Source organism: Schizosaccharomyces octosporus (genome assembly GCF_000150505.1).
Source record: "Schizosaccharomyces octosporus yFS286 unplaced genomic scaffold supercont6.1, whole genome shotgun sequence".
Classification (NCBI taxonomy): domain Eukaryota; kingdom Fungi; phylum Ascomycota; class Schizosaccharomycetes; order Schizosaccharomycetales; family Schizosaccharomycetaceae; genus Schizosaccharomyces; species Schizosaccharomyces octosporus.
Window position 1 is genome coordinate 42,576 of NW_013185619.1, and position 18,914 is coordinate 61,489.

Genomic DNA, 18,914 nt, shown 5'->3' on the forward strand with positions numbered 1-18,914 from the left:
TGTCTGTAAATGCAAGTTTCTGTAAAGATGAAATTATGCGACAGACTTTCTCCACTTTCCCCAATTCTTTCAGCTATATGTGGAGATTAAGTTCTCGGCTGAATAAAGGTCTCCACCTTCGTTGCCGATTCACAGCGATGTCACAATATCGTCAGGCAAAAGGCTTTCCAAGTGCAAGAAAATGAGCGTACTTAAGGGACATATATTGGTGCTAAAAGCAGGCAAAAGAACTTAGTGTTGGTTATACTGAGTTTTAAAGAGTATATAAATAGAGTGAAAAGAACATATAAAGCAAATCGAAGGAAAGAGAGTCAACGATAAAGGAGTAAGCATCAATGACTACCATACCCATATATCATGATTTATCTTTCTACGCTGATGTTGAAAGCAATAAGAATCGTTACAAGCATTTGCTTTCAAAATTCAAGGAAGAATTTTCTATGGATGCTAGTTTTATGAGCCGTTCACCTGGTCGGGTGAATATCATCGGAGAGCACATCGATTACAATTACTTTTCTGTGCTTCCTATGGCGATGGAGGTGGATGTGGTGGCTGCAGTCCGTGAAACGGATGACAGAAAAATGATTTTGACAAACATGAATCCGGAATTTGTGAGTAAACAATTTGAACTACCAGAAGATGGATCGGTCATCTCCATCGACACAAAGAATCATAGCTGGGGAAACTATTTTCGTTGTTCCCTAATTGTAGCCCACAAATTTATTTTGGAGAAGTATCCGAAAATCGTTGAAGGTGGTTCTAAACCTTTAAAGGGTATGAGATTAACATACGATGGAAATGTGCCTACGGGCGGAGGCCTGTCTTCTTCAGCTGCTTTTTGTGTAACCTCCATTATGGCTATTTTAAAGGCTAATGGAATTGGGACCCTTAGTAAAGAAGACCTGACCAAAATTAGCGTTGTTTCCGAGCATTACGTTGGTGTCAATACTGGAGGAATGGATCAGTGTGCTTCTATCTATGGAGAGAGAGAAAAGGCTTTATTGGTTCAATTCCGTCCAAAGCTAGTTGGAATTCCTTTTGCAATCCCGTCGACAAAGCCAGAGGAAATGGTCTTTCTCGTAAGCAACACGCTTGTACAGGCAAACAAACACGAAACTGCTGCTACTAATTACAATTTGCGAGTTGTTGAAATGGCTGTGGATTCCGAGATGTTAGCTAAAAAGTATAATTTGACTCTTATGAAAGATTCTAATCTTAAAACTGCAGGGACACTGCGTAGCTTCATGGATACTTACTATGAACAATACTTGAAACAACCACCTTGGGATGGCAACGACGTTGACATTGGCATTGAACGTACACAAGAAATGCTCAAGATTGTTGAGACTTTCTTCTCAGAGGAAGAAAAGGTTGGTTTTACAACAGAACAGATGTCCAAAAAGCTGGAAATATCGGTGAAGCAGTTTACCGAAACATTTTTAACAGAGATCCCCGTTCGCTACGATGTAATGAGGTTATATCAAAGAGCAAAGCATGTATTTTCAGAATTTTTGCGTGTACTAGAAACTTTGAAACTTTTCCGTGAACATAAGCCTTCAGAAAACTCGGAGACTTTTTTGTTGGCATTTGGAAGACTAATGAATGACTCACAAAGATCAGCTAACATCTATAATAATTCTTCTAGTCCACATTTAGAAGAGGTATGTGCTATTTCTGTTGCTAATGGCGCGTATGGTGCTCGAGCGACTGGCGCCGGTTGGGGAGGTTCAGCAGTACATTTAACCACTGTACAACGATTACCTAGAGTAGTTTCCGCTCTGAAAAATCAGTATTATAACAAGCATTTTCCCAATTTAAGTCAAGAGGATTTAGAGGCCGCCATCGTGGTATCCAAGCCTGCTGCAGGAAGCTGTCTGATAGATTTATCCAAATCCATTTACTAAATATAAACGCCTGTATTTTAAGCAGTATCATATTTTAGAATCAGTGACCATTCAGGCCCCGAACTGACTTTTCTTGAAATGCAATTAAGAACGGAAATCTTACAATATTGCTGATATCTCGGCCCAAAGAGCTCACCAGATATGTATTTTCTTTCAAGATCTTTATTGTTTTATTTTGATATCAATTACCTGCATAATTAATCCTTGACAATGAAGCATTTAGTTTTGTTCGTTCATTTCACGGAGCTTTTTGCTATGGCCAGTTTAGATCCTATCAATTTTGGAATTTATTGCTGATTTTCCTTGTGATTTTAAAATGACAGCCTTACTAAACGTTTTCGATCTTCTACGTTTCGAGTCATCATTCTTATTTTTTTAAGCGATTGGTGTACAAGTTTAGTTTCATGCCCAGCATAAACAGTGTGTTTAAAGAGTATTTTGGATTTAGATAATGTCCGACGAATTTGTCAATGTGTATATTTGCTACAAATTTAATGTTAAATATAAGGATTTGTATAACGGAAACATTTACAGAATTAGTCTTCATGAGTTAGTAAATATTCTAATAGCAATAAAATCTGCATGACAATAGAGGAAATCAGTTGTTTTGTGCGAAATCTACAATGAAATGATTGAGGCTAACAAGATGTATCGAAGCTGCTTTTCACAATAGTTTTGATGCTTAAAATAATGCAATAATCATTGAACAATATGATTGTATTCAAATCGACAAAACTTTTGGGGGTATATAGAACAATAAACGTTCTAGCCAGCATAATAATGCATGTATTATGAATAAATATCCGTATCACCTAAATTAAATAAATCAAAAAAAGGATCTCCCAGAACCAATTCAGAAGATCCCTCAAAATTAAAATTGTCAAATTCAGTTTTGTTTTGGTTTTTTAAGGGTTCTTTGTAATTTAACAATTTCGCTTCGTTTATTTTCCTGTCTCTTAATGCATCACATAATGCAGAGACTACCTGAAAGGCATCTCTAGAAGCTGCAGTATTAAATATCTCCACAGCAGTATTCAACACTTTGAATGCCTTTGGGATTAACTGCAAACTTTCCTTGGTGTCAATTGATAACATGACACAAATACCATGAAACGGGATATCTAAAACACTCCACCATGCTTGTTTCTTTTCGCACAAAGTAAAACACTTGTCTAGTGCTTCATCAGTCATTTTGACTATTATACCAACAATCGTTTCATCGGGGTGAGAGTTTGTTAAATAAAGGCTTCGATATAAGTGAAAACAAACAGTTGCTCTCATAAGAGTTAATTGAATTGGCTGAAGTTTGGAAAGTTGTGATATTCTCTGGATTGCCGCAAAATATGCCATTTGAGGTTCTTTCGTCAATTCGTCACTTTCTGGTAAAACGCTTGCTAATCGAGTGAGTTGATGAGATTTAGACTGTTCTGAAAAATGCACTCCTTTGATATTTAATTCGGACAATTTAATAGGTGTTGTCCCATATTCGGATGCTAAAATTCTGTTGAAAGCCCACGCAATAGAAAAAATTTTAATCTTTGAAGAAAAATACGAGTGCTTTTGTTGTTCATACTCAGATAAATTCGATTCTTCTTCATTGGAATCATGGTATAAGCAGAAAATCTCAATGCATTGCATAGAAACACATGATGCGAGCCAAACATTATGTGGATGAGCAGCCGCTCGTAAATAGACACTTCGTAAAATCCAACTAACAATTTGGCCGATTGATGGAATACTGTTGATAGAAAAGGCACTCTTGTTCAGCAAACCTTCGGCATATTGCAATAACTGAAGTTCATTATGCAGAGAATTATTATGTGAAAAGAAAGATCCAAGGACAACTACACTGCAAAGTAAAACCCCAAAATCAGCGGCCATATCTTCAGCCCACTGTTTATGAACCTGTTCCTCGAAAGCAGTCTGATCCAACAATTCAAAAATCGGATTCACGTCTTCAAAATAAACAGAAACATAGTATAAGCATTGATCTTTAGATAAGAAAGTGTGAATTTTTGAGTTTTCATTCGGCTCTTGACGGACACGAGTACCCATATTCCAAGCTAATGGCTTATAACGAGTAATTGGAGATGCTTCAAGCCTTTCACTGACAATAGCAGGAAAACAAAGGGCATTTGTTTTCTTAGTCATTCTTCGTTTTTTCTTTTCTTGAACTGCATGGTCGACGAATTCATTGTTATGAGAACTCCATACTTCACTCGAGTTATCAGAACGAGCCGGGGAGTAATCATCTTGTTTATAACTGTTTGACTCTAACAATTGTTTATGATTACTTTCTATTTCGGGCCAATTGTCTTTTAGATGGGGAGTATTAATTTTCACTAGATCCTGAGCATATTGACACTCGTAGCAATACCTTTCGCAATAAAAACAAGGAAAAGTACCACTGCATTTTCTCTTCTTTTTATGGCAAACAAGACATGCCTTTTTCGTTCGAATACGTTTCGGCCTCGATTCTTCCATGAGATCAAGTAAATCGCAGAAACGTGTACTTAGTATACATGAATAGTATGCGACATCAAGTTGGAATTATGTTTTTTTCTGATTTAAATCCTCTATGTGAAAGACAAAGTAAGTACCTATGAACTACAGGCTACCTTTTGCATCTTTCGAGGAGCATTTTTCATGTGGCCGCAATAATTATAAAGCGTATATTATCTTATATTAATAAGACAGAATAGTCATCAATATCCAAACATAAGAGTTAAACTAGACTTGTCTGTTTCAAACTTCGTTATATATAAGCTAATAAGTATGCGACAGACCAGGAAGCGTTTACTGATCAGTCTGATACTCTTTCTGTGTTGCATTCTCCTTTGGATTAGCGGTAGCGGCATGGCCATTCAAATAAATATTAAACAATACATTTAATCTGCTTGATTATAACTCTAACTAACTCTGGAAACAATCAATAAATCTCACTTGCTTAGTACCCTTCTGTATTGCCATTTGATGTAAATATTTGTATTCCATTAAAGAGTAAAATATTCTTTTATCGAAACTTCCGCTATAACCGTAGGAGACTCCTAAAGCAGTGGCTATTGCGGTTGGCAGTGGTGGGTGCTGCGGTTGGCGCGGGCCGTTGAATGGAAATCACAATTCATATATATGTACATTTACTAAACTAATGGGATCTGATAAAAAAACAGTTCTTAAAAAAAAAGAATTCAAAGAATTCAATAAGATTCCTTGGTTTTAGGCTGTTTAGGAATATCACAGTGTAACAAAAATCAGCTACGCTAAAGCAATTGACATTTGTCAGTTGTCAATGTTCGTTTTGATTTACGTAAACGTAAATAAACGACTAGCGAAATAGGTCTGCTCATTACTGGGATCATGGACTTGATTTCGCTGGCTACCGGAAAAAAGTTCAAACAAAATTATGAAAGGTATCACCAGCCAAATGCAGCCTTGGATAGCTTAAACTGGAATCCTTCTGAGTCGTTAAATACGTCTTCCAGTGAAGTTGAGAAAGAGCAATGGTTTTTGAGTATTATGAGCACTGAAAAACATAAGAATGTGGAAGATGAAGAAACAAGCTATCTAGTGAATTGGGACGGTCCTCAAGACCCACTTAATCCAAAAAATTGGTCTCATACCAAAAAACTATGGATCATTGTGCAAATTTGCATAGTTACTATGTCTGTAACGTTTGCTTCCAGCGTCTTTTCAACTGGCGTTCCTGAAGTAGTGAAAACTTTTCATGCATCCACCCCGGTCGCATCATTGGGAACATGTACATATTTGGTGGGCTTCTCGATGGGGTCTTTGCCCTTTGCGCCTTTAAGTGGAATTTATGGACGGTTCATAGTTTACTTTGTGACTCTTCTAATTTTCACTGTGCTTCAAGTAGGTGGCGGTGTTGCCCAAAATGTTTGGACATTACCGATACTTCGATATTTCCAAGGCTTTTTTGGTAGTACGCCTTTAGCCAATTGCGGAGGAACGGCTAGCGACATCTACAGTCCACTAGAATATACCTTTGCTGTTCCCATCCTTTGCGCTTTCCCTTTCCTCGGGCCAGTCGTAGGTCCTATTATTGGAGATTTCATTTCACAAAGCTATCTTGGATGGAGGTGGACATTTTGGATAACTATGATATTTTCAGGTGCCGTAGTTTTGCTTATTACTTTTGCTCTTCCAGAAACACACGCCGATACTATTCTTTTTTACAAGGCTCGTTACCTTCGTCGAGTGACAGGAAATCCGTTACGGTATACGAAAAATGAAAAGCAGCGTGATCCCAAGTCTGCAATCATACGTGCGTTCACAAATGCTGCTTCATTATTGATATCAGAACCAATTGTGGTTTGTTTTACTCTTTATGTAACTATTCTCTTTGCTATTGTTTATATCAATTTCGAAAGTTATCCAATTGTGTATTCTCAGTATGGATTTAACCAAGGTGAACAGGGTCTATCTTTTATTGGAATTGGAGTTGGAATTCTTTTAGCGACTTCTTTTACGCCTCTAGTTTATTACTATTATTCCAGAATATTCAAAAGAGAAAATGGTAATGTTGCCCCAGAGCACCGGCTGTATCCACTTTTTGTTGGATGTTTTCTTTTGCCTATCAGCTTGTTTTGGTTAGCTTGGACATGTTATCCCAACAAAATACATTGGATAGTTCCAATAATTTCTAGTATCCTTTTTGGTGCTTCATTGCTTCTTATTTTCTCTGTCGTCTTTACTTATTTCATTGATACTTATCAATCTTTGGCGCCGAGTGCGCTTGCAGCTGCAACACTTGTGCGATACTCAACCAGTGGAGGAATGACTATGGTTGCACGGCCCATGTACCATAATTTGGGAAACCATTACGCTACTACTGTACTCGCCTGTATATCATCTGCTATGATTCCCATTCCTTTTGTTTTTTATAGATATGGAAAGGCTATCCGGTCCTATAGTAAATACGCTTACAAGGACTAAACATAGGAGTGATCATCTATAATGAAGGGAATAGAAAAATTGCTTATCTGTATTTTATTGCAACTTTGTTGCTCGCACTCGGCATATTCTGAAAATAATTTTGGCATAGCAACGTTTTACAGGCAATGTAACGCTATGTTTTCTTGGAATTAATTGAGAAGCGAATAATCATATCTGTCATGGTAATTTTGAACGTCCTTGTCAACCCTTGCTACTAGACTCCCTACATAATGGAAAGGGAATGCTACTAATGAATTAACCAGGAGATTAATTTTTTGGAAGATGCAAGTTAACTGGGATTCATTGGAATAATCATTCTGCTAGCAGTCAGTTGTTTGATTTCTTCACGTCGTGATTTATCTTCGATAGAAGCGAAAACCAAATTCTATTTTTCCAATAACAATAATAATAATAATTGCATGCCGGATGTTTGCAAAGTTAAGGAATTTAAAATGTGATGTTTATCAGTTCTTGTTTATTTTATTGTCGGATTTTTTCATTGTTTTGAAATTAGCAGTCCTTATGTTATGGCATACAGTCCATAGGAGGCTAATAAACAAAAACTAGTTATAAACATGGTCCGTAAAAAGACTCTACTATTTATTATCTTATATCACCTCCCTTGAAAAAGGAAACTAATAAAATATTATTTTAAATACATCTACGGTAGTGAAGTGTCTATTAATAAATGAATAGTAAAATGGTAAGTTGAGGATTTTTAATGAGTAGCATAGTTCGACCGCGTCCGAAGTTTTAACCCATTGGTATACAAAAAAAAGGGAATAGGAAACATTATACAAGTAATAATACCTAGTATGGTGCAACCCCAACCAACAGGAGCATAGGAAGGACCTGTATTTTTAAACATTGCTCGTGCAAACAGTGGAAAGCTAGCTGCCATCAAAGAGCGACAAAGATTATTCCCTGCGTAGACAGAAGCAATATAATTGGGATAGGAAGAAGCTAGATATTGATAGCAAGTTTGGAAAATAAGAAAAGATCCGGCAGCGTATAATAAGGTGCTTACTAGTGAAGAAAAATAATTGATTGAACGCTGAGCTGTCCAACCGAACCAAAAAAGACATACTGGGAAAAAGAAAGCCGCGGGGAATGACACTCGCAAAACCTCTTCTGGTACTATACGTCCTGAATTATTGGTCAATTTGGGAATCAATACTTTATGCAAATAATAGAAGTAAAATGGTGTTGGTAAAAGTGTACCGATAAGAATTCCCAAATAAGTTAGCCCATTTTCTATTAAAGTGAAATGGTAAAGTTCCAAGTAAACAATAGGGAAAGCTTCAAACCATAGATACATTAGAGAGTAAACTAAGCCAAGGTAAAGGTTTAGAGATAAAACAATTGGCTCACGAATACTCAGAATTATTGGTCGAAGAAAAATCTCCGTTAGCAACTTAGTGATTTTTAGTTGAGAGTACTGTAGCTCTTCTGGTGTTTGGAGGAGGGAATTGTTTGTTGTTTTTCGTAAACGCTTGGTTTTACGATATAAAATATTTGAAGCTGATGTTTCAGGAACAAAAACAAAGAAGAGAATAAATACAGCTGCAGAAAGCATCATTAAAAACCAAAACTGCCATCGCCAAGATTTAGCGACCACCATGATAGCACCAAATAAAGGACCCAGCGCAGGACCACCTGTGTAAAGGAATGAGTTAGTGAAAGAAGAAGAGGCAAAACTATATTACATACTAAAAGCGCATAGTGACCATGAGGTAACAAAATACTGAGCGTACTTGCTGTCCCACATATCGGTGATCGTAGCACCTCCAGCAGCAAGTGCTGGAGAACCGAAAAATCCAGCTAAAAAGCGCAAAGGAAGCAAAGCACCGATTCCCGAGCAAAGAGCTGTAGGTATCTGTAAACATATGTAAATAACCAAGGTAATCAAATAGACTTTTTGCCTTCCAACCTGGGGAATTTCAGTGAGGGGGGCGAAAAACATTGGGCCTACGGAGTATCCAACAATGAAGAGAGAAAGTCCAAGCATGGCAGTAACATGTCCAACATGCATATCATTTTTTATTTCATCTAGTCCTGAGGTAATGATTGATGCTCCCATGTAAGTAGCAATTGTTAGCAAGCAAACACAAGTGGTAACATAAATCTTTAGTAATGTTGGCCATTCTTTTGGATGATCAGAGATATCAACATCTTCCCACGTAATCAAGTTTGTAGACTTTACTGATTCACTGGTTCCTTCCAAGTTGGATTTTGAATCTCTAAAGGACTTTTCGTCCTTGTCGTAAACAACATCAGGTTCATCCAGAGATGATACTGAGGACCTTTTTTTCCTTTCAGTTGTATATTCAAGTATATTTCGAAATAATATAAATGCTTCTGAATTATTAATGATTTGGTCCATGTCAAACCAACATAACCTAGTTCAGCTGAGAAAAAATTTTCAGTTATAAAAATCGAGCGATTCTTCTACTTTGCTTCGTAAATTTCTAATGCCTATGAAAGAGTTATATTCGGACCGGAAAACAGGTATCCAGAAACGGTTGAAATTTTCTTTCTGTTTTCTTGGTTTTCACTTTGCAATTGTTTTGAGAATTAGAGTGAGTATGTACTTTACACAAAATTGCGCGCTCTACTAATCAAACCCATTCATTACATTATTTTGAAGAACGTATTTCTGTTGTTTAAGAACATTTAGGGAATAGAATTTCATGTCAATATTAATAAAAATGTACCAGTAAGATCGTCATTTTGTATCATTTAGCTAGTAGATTTAGGTGTATCTGTAAAAAGGAAATTAGTTTCACGACAGTAAAAAGTTGAATATCATTTTCATACAATTTTTAATTTGAATTGCTGAATAATAGTTTGTTTATTGAACTAAAAAATTAAAAAAGTTCGACACCAGCAGGATTTGAACCTGCGCGCGGAGACCGCAATAGATTTCTAATCTATCCCTTTAACCACTCAGGCATAGTGTCTGTTGTTGAATACTAGGTTTAAATAAGACGACATATCAGCAAATTTGATGGCAAGACACGAATTTTACAAATTGATAGAGGAAAAGGTAAGTATTATTACCTCTTGCATTGAGTCTTCATGAAAGGCTGAAGTATCTTCTTATAAAAGTTTCGTCGGCGCAGACTGACTATGGGATTCCATTGTTGTTTATCAAAAAAATTTACTGAAAAAAGGTTGAAAGAAATAATTTGCTTCGGCCGGGAATCGAACCCGGGTCGCTTCGATGGCAACGAAGCATTATACCACTAAACCACCAAAGCAGTTATTGAACGATTAGTCAATTTGAAAATAATGGTATTATTTTACGATTATATATTGAGACTAGTTTAAAAGCAAGCATACAAAGTAAATGTAGTTTTAATATAGTATGATAAATTACTATTATTTTTCGTAAGTTGTCTGGACGCTCTTATATGTCTCTTATATGTTCGTTACTCAATTTCAGTAAGGATACGAAAAAGTTCTATACTACAGTCCCATTCTTGCTATTTGCTTATTAGCTGTTTTCTATCTACGAGGAAAAAATGGTTTAAGATGTAGAGTAATTTATTCATATGAAAACGTCAGTCAAAGCTGAAGAAAGACGACGTTGAGACGACTTTTGTTCAATAACCTTCTTTAGCCCGGATGTTTTCAATGACAGATTTAGCAGCGGAATTCCCAAGAGCCAGAGAAGGAAACGTCCAAATCGTTGCAGCCATTCTGGATGTTTTGGGTCAAGATGGGGCTACCAGAGCAATCATCAGATGTGTAAACGTAGGCAGTGCAAACACCACGTTCAGCAAAGGACTTGATGGAAGAAACGTCACGGAACTTTTGGCAGTCGTTCACGGAAATTGCATAGCTCTTGCTACCCTTGCAGTGGATGTCGTCAAAAGCTTGCATAGCTAACATTGGGTAACCAAAGGCCATACCAACGAAAGCCATAAGGGTGAAAAGTGCGACACTAAAAAACTTCATATTTCCAAAAAATTAAAAAAAAAAACAACAACAAACAGCTATTTGTGCTTAAATAACAAATTAATTTGGAAACTATAGAGTGGCCCTACCGATTAGCAAAAAAAGGAGGAATGGGGAAGGGAAAATGAACGGATAGCCCGCAATTTTATATACAGTTTTTTGTCGGTACTTGACTGACAAGATGACGAAATAAAATAAAGCATGTTGTCCGAGCTGTAACTTCGCCTATAAAATAAACTTTATTTGTTAAGATGGCTGGAGACGAGGTTGTTTACCGATGACGGCGGTTCCTAAGAAATGCGAAAGTGGTTTGTTTGTTTGTTTGTTTTTATTCTTATTTAGTTATTTATATGAATGGAAGCTTTCTTTTTTTTTTGCTATTTTATTTATTGATTTTTCTTTTTAAGTATATATTTTAATAAATTTGGTAATCCTCTGTAGACACGTTAAATGTAATGATTATTAACAACTACAACGTGTAACTTGTTTTGACTCTGTGCAGCAGTGTTTTAATTTAAATGAAGCCATGGTTGATGAAAAGTTAAAGTTAAATAACCAATAAAAAATTTTGTTTTTCGTTGTTACTACATCCAGTTTGAGCCGTAAGAATGCTCTCTATTGCATTGGGGATTATGGGCAACCAAAGTTTCCGAAAATTTCCATATGGTTTCATTTTTCCAACTCAATAAATTATATATTTTGCAAAGGATACCTATTATAACTGGAAGCAAAGCACATCTTTGTTTACAAAACCAGTTCAATGTAAACAATTGACCCTTGAGTACGGCGCCTGAGAGCAAACTAAAGAATACCCCAAACATTGACCAACCCAAGAGAGCATAATGACTCGCGCTTAGAATAGAAAAAGAATTTCACGAAAGGAACTCTCGTCAACCAAAGTAAAGGACTCATTTTAATTGACGATGTTACTAATATGATAATCCAAACGAGGGTTTAGTAATGCAAAAAAATCGCTTCAAAAACATGCCCATTTGGTTTCTTGGGTTGGTTTGGTATTCACAAGTGAACGACAGCTTTGAAATGAAGCAGTAAATATACCTGATACTTCATGGACTTATAGTCCAAGTGTAATGATCGGGTTCAACAAAGGGAAATGAATGAATCTAAGCTTTTACTCCAGCGCTTCCAGAAAGCCGTAGTTTTCATTGTTTGTTAAGCCTGCATTGAGAGCAAATGATCTTTTTATTGAACAGATTCAAACGTTCGCTTTGCAACAGAAAGAACCAGCGTCTGCAAAAAAAAACTAGGAACATTTGACACTCACCCACGTACACACGCTTTGCTTAAGCTTATCTTATTTCGCTTGTTTCCCTTCCTCGGTGTACCATCGAATGTTCCACTACTCCAGACTGAATTATCACCGTTACCCGGTGTGTTACCTAGAATTGACTAAGGGCAAACAGGATATGAGACGACTTGCAAAGAACCTAACACATATTGAGAACAGTGATAAATATGAGCATAAATTGGGTTACGTACAAAGAAGGGTCTTTAAAAGAACCATTTCTTCTTGAAAACGAATGTATCTTTGCTCGCTATGAGGGAATTGCACTTTCTGTTATGTGCAATCCTCCTTCTTCAAAATCTTGGGCTTCCACGCAGGGATGCATGTATCTTACAAATCAACGAGTATGATTTAATGATTTAGCACATTTGATAGTAATTTTCGCTAATGCCTGGCTTAAGATCATATACATTACCGGAGAAGAAAATAACACATTTTCTGATTTCCAAGTACCAATTTGTAATTTCAGAGATACAAAGTTAAATCAACGTATGACTTCAACCTTTGCGTTTTTCATCTCTGATGCTAACCATCTTTTTCCTAGCATTTTTTGGTGCAAATTACTATTCGGGCGTAGCAACGCCAGTCAAGAATGGCGGAATTCCCTCTGAAGCTGAAGTAAGGAAACAACTTCAAGATGAATAATTTTATTAACGACTTCATTTTTATAGGTCAAGCTTCAGTTTAATGAAGGTGGTATTTTTCATTTTGTTGAATGTTGGAACCGACTAATCCAAAGGTACCAAGAAGTCGATAATGCTTCCCGTGTTCAACATTTAGATCTATTACCTCCATACCACCGACCTAGTTCTAGCCAAGATCAACCTCCCCATTATGATGAAGCAATCAACCAGGTATAAAGTATTATTCCCTTTTATGTTGGCCCCTTCCACCGTTTATCAGTCGAAATTTTCAATTAAATAAGCTTATTCGCCTGTCCAAGAGTGCAGTCTTAAGCACCATTATGTCTGCGTACTCCTATTCTTGACGTTAAGTGATGATAGGAAGGCGCAAATAAGTTTTCATTTCATTTCTATATGAAAATACGTTTTGTAACGATATCGTTCTACCGTATGTTCTCCTTTGTTTTCTTTTTTTCTTTTTTTTTTTTTTTTTTTTTTTACCGTATTGTTATACCGGAAAGCACCACTTAATTTTTAGCGGTTAAGCGCAAGATCATCTTGAATGGTAATTGTCCTATGTCTTTTTTGTTCCTTTTCTAGATTTCCGAATGACTTCCATCCTTTTAATACTTTTAAGCCCTAGATTTTGTGGATCCTATTTTCTTCCTCTACTTAATTTAACCAGTTTTTTACGCCTTCTCTATTAATATCGTGATCGTATCGCAAGATATTCTTCTGTGTACTAAATGGATGCAGTTTACTTCGTCTTCCAGAATTCTATTTATACTTGCACCTCGAGTATGGAGAAGAAAATGATTATCACTATTTCAAGAACTTGTTTATTATAACAAACTCAAAAATTGTTGATACTCTTATGATTATCTTAATATATAGCAGATGCTGAGTTTATATAAGGCATCATATTTTACTACACGTCCTGAAATGATTGAACTTTAGGGAATGACTTATCCTTACCTGTTTTAACTTCTTCAAAAGAAAGTCGATATATCAAATATATGACTTTTAAAAATTGCAAACTTCAGCCAATGCAGATTTCCCCTTTTTTTGTTTTTAACTTTTTGTCGATACTCATTTGCTTGATAGTATTAGATATCGATGTCTCATCTTTTTGAGATTTATGGATACGCTCTGCTTTAGTTTCTGAAGCTGCCAAAACAGTCCTTCCCTTATGGGAACCAGATTTTGGATATATGCTTCATGTCATAATATTGCCTTTACTGAGCTCGTAGATTTGGTAAACGAAACCGTTCGTTGTTTGGTGATAAATTTGTAAGCATATCATGATGTTTTTCGTTTAGTAAATATGCATTAAAGATTTTATAACAGTGCTTGGTAGGAAATTACTACCACCCATTAGCAGTAAAGTACTGAACTTGTCAAGTATAATAAACGAAAAGCAAGGTTTAACTATTTTAACAAATTGAAAGACGAATAAACAAAAGATCAGTCGGTTATACTATAAAAGATACGTTTATTTGTCATTAGAAATGATTGATTTCTCTGCCTTACTTCAACCACTTGTGATGGCAATTTCAGTCTTAAAAAGCTTTTGATGAATCCTTATTTGATAAAAAAGTATCGTTATTGAAAAGAACTATTAAAAGCGTTTGTTTATCAGGGTAGACACTTTTCCTAGTAATCAGGACCTGTATTCCAAATAACCACCCTAATTTAAAGTAGTTGAAGGATTGAAGTAAAACAGATCCAATTACTCATGGATTAAATTTTTAGCTAAAAATTACGTTACCTGAAGAGATTTGATTAGTATTAATCGTCGTCTTTTCCTGGTGGAAGAAACTTGATCTTAACCTACAAATAGCCATTATTCAGCAGCTTTACTCGCTTTCCAGTAATGGCACTGTCTTCTTCTTCTGAAAAAGAATTGGAGCATGCAACAAGGAGCTTAGCAGGTCTATCTATACGCAACCATGAAGCTGCAGCCGAAGTATGTCAGGGCGTCTCCGGACGTTTTCTCACAAATCGAGATATATGGTCTTTGATTGTAAACTATCTTGATATTTTTGACTTGTACAGACTTATGCATGTCAATCGACACTTCTATCATTGGCTCCAAATATGCCGTCTGGAGGAATGTCGATTCACGGATGCCAGTCCTACAGAACTACCCTATCAAAGAACCATTGCCGTTGCAAATGATGATTTGTGGGCTTATGAAAAACAAGTATACGGAAGGCCCTCCATTTTACGGCCGCAGATCCAGGATCGCTTTGTATACAGCATGCTCAAGAAGTTTCAAGGATTAAATACAATCGTGTTAGATGGCACCGGTATAACCGTTTCAACAATTGCGTTTATTTTGTTAAATATACCTTCCCTTCGGACGCTTAGTATACGTTGGTGTCAAGGGGTTTCTGTATTGGATCTTCTTGAGCTTTTCCAAACTGTAACAAAAGACAGAATTTTCTCCTTAGAAAACTTTCATGTCATGGGTATCGTTGGGCTGGAATTGCAAAAGCCTTTAATGCCAGACGGTACGGAAGACGATCGATTGACCAGTGCCTGGCACGATCGGTTAGCTGTGTTTCATGATGCTTTAGATCAAATAAGCACAACACATGGGAAAACTATTGTTACAGATGTATATCGATGTCCATTAAATGCGTGTAAAATAGCAGATTATGAAGGTGAGATTGCAGATTTGTACATGCTTAAGGTGCTTCCTCCTTGCGTATATTGTTCGGAAAAATGGACTAAACCACTTTGTCGCTATTGCATTGATCTAAGGCGGTGTATGGTATGTGGAACCTTCATCTGTCCTTCGTGTTTATCTTTGGACTTTGATTTGCAAATGCAAGCATTTGCGCGACAACATCGTGTCATTTCTACATTAACCGATTTATATCCTGAACGTGATGATGATTGTTATCATAAAACCAGGTCTATAAGATGGCGTCAGTTGAGTCCGAGATCTCTACTTTTCCAATTTCAAGAGCAAAATCATATCCATCACCGCAAAATTCGTCGAAATCTTATTCAAAATGGATGGTCTTGGCAGTCCGGGGTTGAAGAAACACTTGCCGAAGGACATTCAAGTCGGTAATCTTATTGTTTTTCCTTTCCATCAATAAAAATTAGACTATATGGACAATCTTTCTCATTTTTTTGTTGACGTCGTTTATGATCTTTTACCTATTTTCTTTTTTTGCTCTTTTTATATATTACGAGTTGGACTGACTATGTAATTAACATTGCTAAGAATCGTTTCAATATTTATTTTATTTCATTACATTTAAAACTATTTGAGCCTGATTCTTTGCTTGATTTTACATTAAGCTCTAATCTATTCAATTGATTTTGTAATGCACATTTCCTCCTTACCGGCTGTTCGTACATTGCGTATCACGAAACTGAGAGTATTCGAAGAAGTTTCAATGAAATGAAACATATAATAATAGCTCTAACTATATAACTAAATGCAACTGCATTCGTTTTTTATTTCGTTTTTCCATTCTTCAATAAATTTAGTATGATATTATACTTAAAGTGTCATTTAATGCAATGCAGCGAGTTGGCTAGACTACCTTCCAATCACGATTAATAGTGTTAAGACCTTCATCCTCTTGGTTTTCCCTTAGTTGATACATGTTTCAAGAACGATTAAGCTATAACTTAATAATCGCAGTAATATTGAAGATTTAAGCATCAATTCGGACACATTGGAATGCTTCCTTTCTGCTAATCGGGTATATGTCTAACCGTGATCCACTTGTGAACAATATTGCGGACTTAGTTTCAGACTCCTCGTTTGACGAAGAATCGCTTTCATTTCTTGAAGATTCAGAGGATCAGGATCTTTCACTTAAAAATGACACATTCTCATCAAAAAGCGCGCATTCTGATGGGACCGTCATTAGCGATCATTTGCGCAGAAGGTCCAGCGATGCAAACACAACAGAAAAGCCCTTTCAGAATCGCGTAAAAGAACCAGAACCCTTTGGCACAGTTTCTCATGGGACAATAGCAAATAAAGAGATGAAATCTCCTGCTTTCCAACCTATTCGTTCGCATGAGAACATAGTTACCCCAATGCCAGCTCAAAACTCCATGCGTATGCATTCAATGGAGCCACAGGAAACTGATTCCATATCAAAAACACATAATAAGACTCCTGGGTCGCTTTCAGTCTCCCGTTGGCGTCGTATTGGCCGAATAGGCTTGGGGCCGCCAAAACGCGCCGAATACACCCTATCCTCGGATGTCAAAATTCCCTCAGAAATAAAGCCTATAAATCACAACATCGAAGATGACTACGAAAATGATGTTGAAATGAAATCTTCTGAGAATTCTACTTCTTCACCATTTGCGCTTCCTTCTCAAGCGTCTAATTTCCCACCTAATACCCAAGCTACGTCAGTACCTAATGCATATGATGTTCCTATGCGCTCCGAGGTTAACCCTGCTAATTTTGAAGAATCTTTGTTTGTGAAGCCGCGTTTGAAGGAGCTTGCTTCTGATAATAGCTCAACAATGAAAGCGCCCTCTATACCTTTACAAGAAAACCATTATGTACATCAGCAACAGCGGTTGCATGGCCCTCCCCCGAAAATGAATTCACTCGTTGATCAGTCTCAGAACCATGGAGTACCGAAGTTTCTCCAAGATGTCGCCACAGTCGCTAACTTGCCGTTCATTAAGTTAGGTATAGTGGGTAAAGGTGGGAGCAGCACAGTTTTTCGAATATATTCACCGGAAAATGGTCGGTTATATGCTCTTAAGGAAGTTAGCTTTTTACAAGCTGATTTTTCAACTGTTCAGGGGTACAAAAACGAAATCGCTCTGTTAAGAAAATTATCAGGAAATGATCGGATAGTAAAATTGTATGCCGCCGAAGCAAACAATTCAATTGGTCAATTGAATATGGTTATGGAGTACGGTGAAACTGACTTGGCTAAACTCCTCAATAAGTATGCAAACAAGCCAATCAATCTTAATTTTATACGAATGTATTGGGAACAAATGCTACAGGCTGTACAAATTGTCCACGAGCAAAACATTGTTCATTCGGACCTGAAACCAGCTAACTTTTTGCTGGTTGAAGGAAGTCTTAAGCTTATCGATTTTGGAATTGCAAAAGCGATAGGAAATGACACAACCAATATCCATCGAGATTCACATGTCGGAACTATCAACTACATGGCGCCAGAAGCTTTGACTGACATGAATGCAAATACAGATTTGGGTGTGAAGTTAGTAAAACTGGGAAGACCGAGTGACGTTTGGAGCTTAGGCTGTATACTCTATCAAATGGTCTATGGAAGAGCACCTTTTGCTCATTTGAAGATGATACAGGCAATAGCTGCAATTCCTGATGATCGTCATCAGATACAATTTCCTGAGATTGCCGTCCCTCCTACTGCCAACCATGAAGCTTCTCATAATTCGCATCCACATGGAGTGGTAGTTGGACCTGACTTAATGGATGTTATGAAACGATGTTTGCAACGAGACCAGAAAAAAAGGTTAACAATTCCGGAATTATTAATGCATCCGTTTTTAAACCCTGTCCCCTCTTTTCCTTCACAAAGTCCGCAACGGAATTCCTTTTCTTCTCCCGATTCCAATACTTCTTCGAAGCTTACGACCGCAATGTCAGCCTCTCAATTGTCCATGATTATCGAAAGATCCATTGAACTTAGTAAACGAAAGTCCTTACCCAAGGAAATTATCGATAACATGGCTTACGATTGTATAAGTAATCTGCAAAAGATGCCTCGCTAGGAGAATGGCAAAAATATCAATCTATTTATGAAAGGTTTCGGTTCACTATCTTTAAATTTCGTTGAAGGTGATTTTTTTAAGGCTTTTTTTGTGATTTAATGAACAACTTAACTTATGTATCTTTCTTTTCCTTAATGAATACTATCCATTGTTTAATTGAATATATTATACACATGTGTAGCTTCGTTTGCTAGCACTTAGTATTTCGTTGAGTGATGCCAAAGAATGTAAGTATGTGCAGTGTCTATAAAAGACGTATACATCGTAAGTGAGAACCAATGTTGTTTTCCATAATTATAATTCATAAAGCATAGATGCATACAAAAATAGAAAAATGCAGAATGCGTTAGCTATATTGCTCTTACTGTTCAATCAAGTCCACTGCTACGAACAGCGAAACCGTCTTAT

General features: G+C 36.7%; 8 protein-coding genes and 2 non-coding genes across 10 annotated transcripts; 5 read left to right on the plus strand and 5 right to left on the minus strand.

Moving 5' to 3' along the window:
* Positions 1 to 27: 27 nt before the first annotated feature.
* Positions 28 to 2,545, plus strand: SOCG_02641 (galactokinase Gal1). Its single transcript, XM_013161132.1, has one exon. The coding sequence runs from the start codon at positions 336 to 338 to the stop codon at positions 1,902 to 1,904; it is 1,569 nt and encodes a 522-aa protein (XP_013016586.1). The 5' UTR covers positions 28 to 335; the 3' UTR covers positions 1,905 to 2,545.
* On the minus strand, positions 2,444 to 4,630 carry SOCG_02642 (zinc finger protein). The gene has a single exon (XM_013161133.1). It carries the CDS (start codon positions 4,386 to 4,388, stop codon positions 2,694 to 2,696), a length of 1,695 nt encoding a protein of 564 aa, XP_013016587.1. The 5' UTR covers positions 4,389 to 4,630; the 3' UTR covers positions 2,444 to 2,693.
* Positions 4,631 to 5,011: 381 nt separating this feature from the next.
* SOCG_02643 (cycloheximide resistance protein) lies at positions 5,012 to 7,555 on the plus strand. Its single transcript, XM_013161134.1, has one exon. The coding sequence runs from the start codon at positions 5,262 to 5,264 to the stop codon at positions 6,855 to 6,857; it is 1,596 nt and encodes a 531-aa protein (XP_013016588.1). The 5' UTR covers positions 5,012 to 5,261; the 3' UTR covers positions 6,858 to 7,555.
* On the minus strand, positions 7,482 to 9,548 carry SOCG_02644 (caffeine resistance protein). The gene is made up of 2 exons (XM_013161135.1): positions 8,568 to 9,548; positions 7,482 to 8,513 (listed from the first exon to the last, which is right to left on the minus strand). Exons 1-2 carry the CDS (start codon positions 9,238 to 9,240, stop codon positions 7,576 to 7,578), a joined length of 1,611 nt encoding a protein of 536 aa, XP_013016589.1. The 5' UTR covers positions 9,241 to 9,548; the 3' UTR covers positions 7,482 to 7,575.
* A 187-nt stretch (positions 9,549 to 9,735) lies between these two features.
* On the minus strand, positions 9,736 to 9,817 carry SOCG_16085. The gene has a single exon. It is a non-coding gene; the product is annotated as a tRNA-Ser (tRNA).
* Positions 9,818 to 10,046: 229 nt separating this feature from the next.
* SOCG_16086 lies at positions 10,047 to 10,117 on the minus strand. The gene has a single exon. It is a non-coding gene; the product is annotated as a tRNA-Gly (tRNA).
* A 137-nt stretch (positions 10,118 to 10,254) lies between these two features.
* On the minus strand, positions 10,255 to 10,992 carry SOCG_02645 (uncharacterized protein). Its single transcript, XM_013161136.1, has one exon. It carries the CDS (start codon positions 10,815 to 10,817, stop codon positions 10,503 to 10,505), a length of 315 nt encoding a protein of 104 aa, XP_013016590.1. The 5' UTR covers positions 10,818 to 10,992; the 3' UTR covers positions 10,255 to 10,502.
* Positions 10,993 to 12,267: 1,275 nt separating this feature from the next.
* On the plus strand, positions 12,268 to 14,127 carry SOCG_02646 (WW domain binding protein-2). The gene is made up of 4 exons (XM_013161137.1): positions 12,268 to 12,467; positions 12,525 to 12,612; positions 12,668 to 12,741; positions 12,795 to 14,127. Exons 1-4 carry the CDS (start codon positions 12,294 to 12,296, stop codon positions 12,981 to 12,983), a joined length of 525 nt encoding a protein of 174 aa, XP_013016591.1. The 5' UTR covers positions 12,268 to 12,293; the 3' UTR covers positions 12,984 to 14,127.
* On the plus strand, positions 14,080 to 16,340 carry SOCG_02647 (F-box protein Pof13). Its single transcript, XM_013161138.1, has one exon. It carries the CDS (start codon positions 14,620 to 14,622, stop codon positions 15,826 to 15,828), a length of 1,209 nt encoding a protein of 402 aa, XP_013016592.1. The 5' UTR covers positions 14,080 to 14,619; the 3' UTR covers positions 15,829 to 16,340.
* On the plus strand, positions 16,311 to 18,910 carry SOCG_02648 (TTK protein kinase Mph1). Its single transcript, XM_013161139.1, has one exon. It carries the CDS (start codon positions 16,476 to 16,478, stop codon positions 18,504 to 18,506), a length of 2,031 nt encoding a protein of 676 aa, XP_013016593.1. The 5' UTR covers positions 16,311 to 16,475; the 3' UTR covers positions 18,507 to 18,910.
* The last annotated feature ends 4 nt before the right edge of the window (positions 18,911 to 18,914 follow it).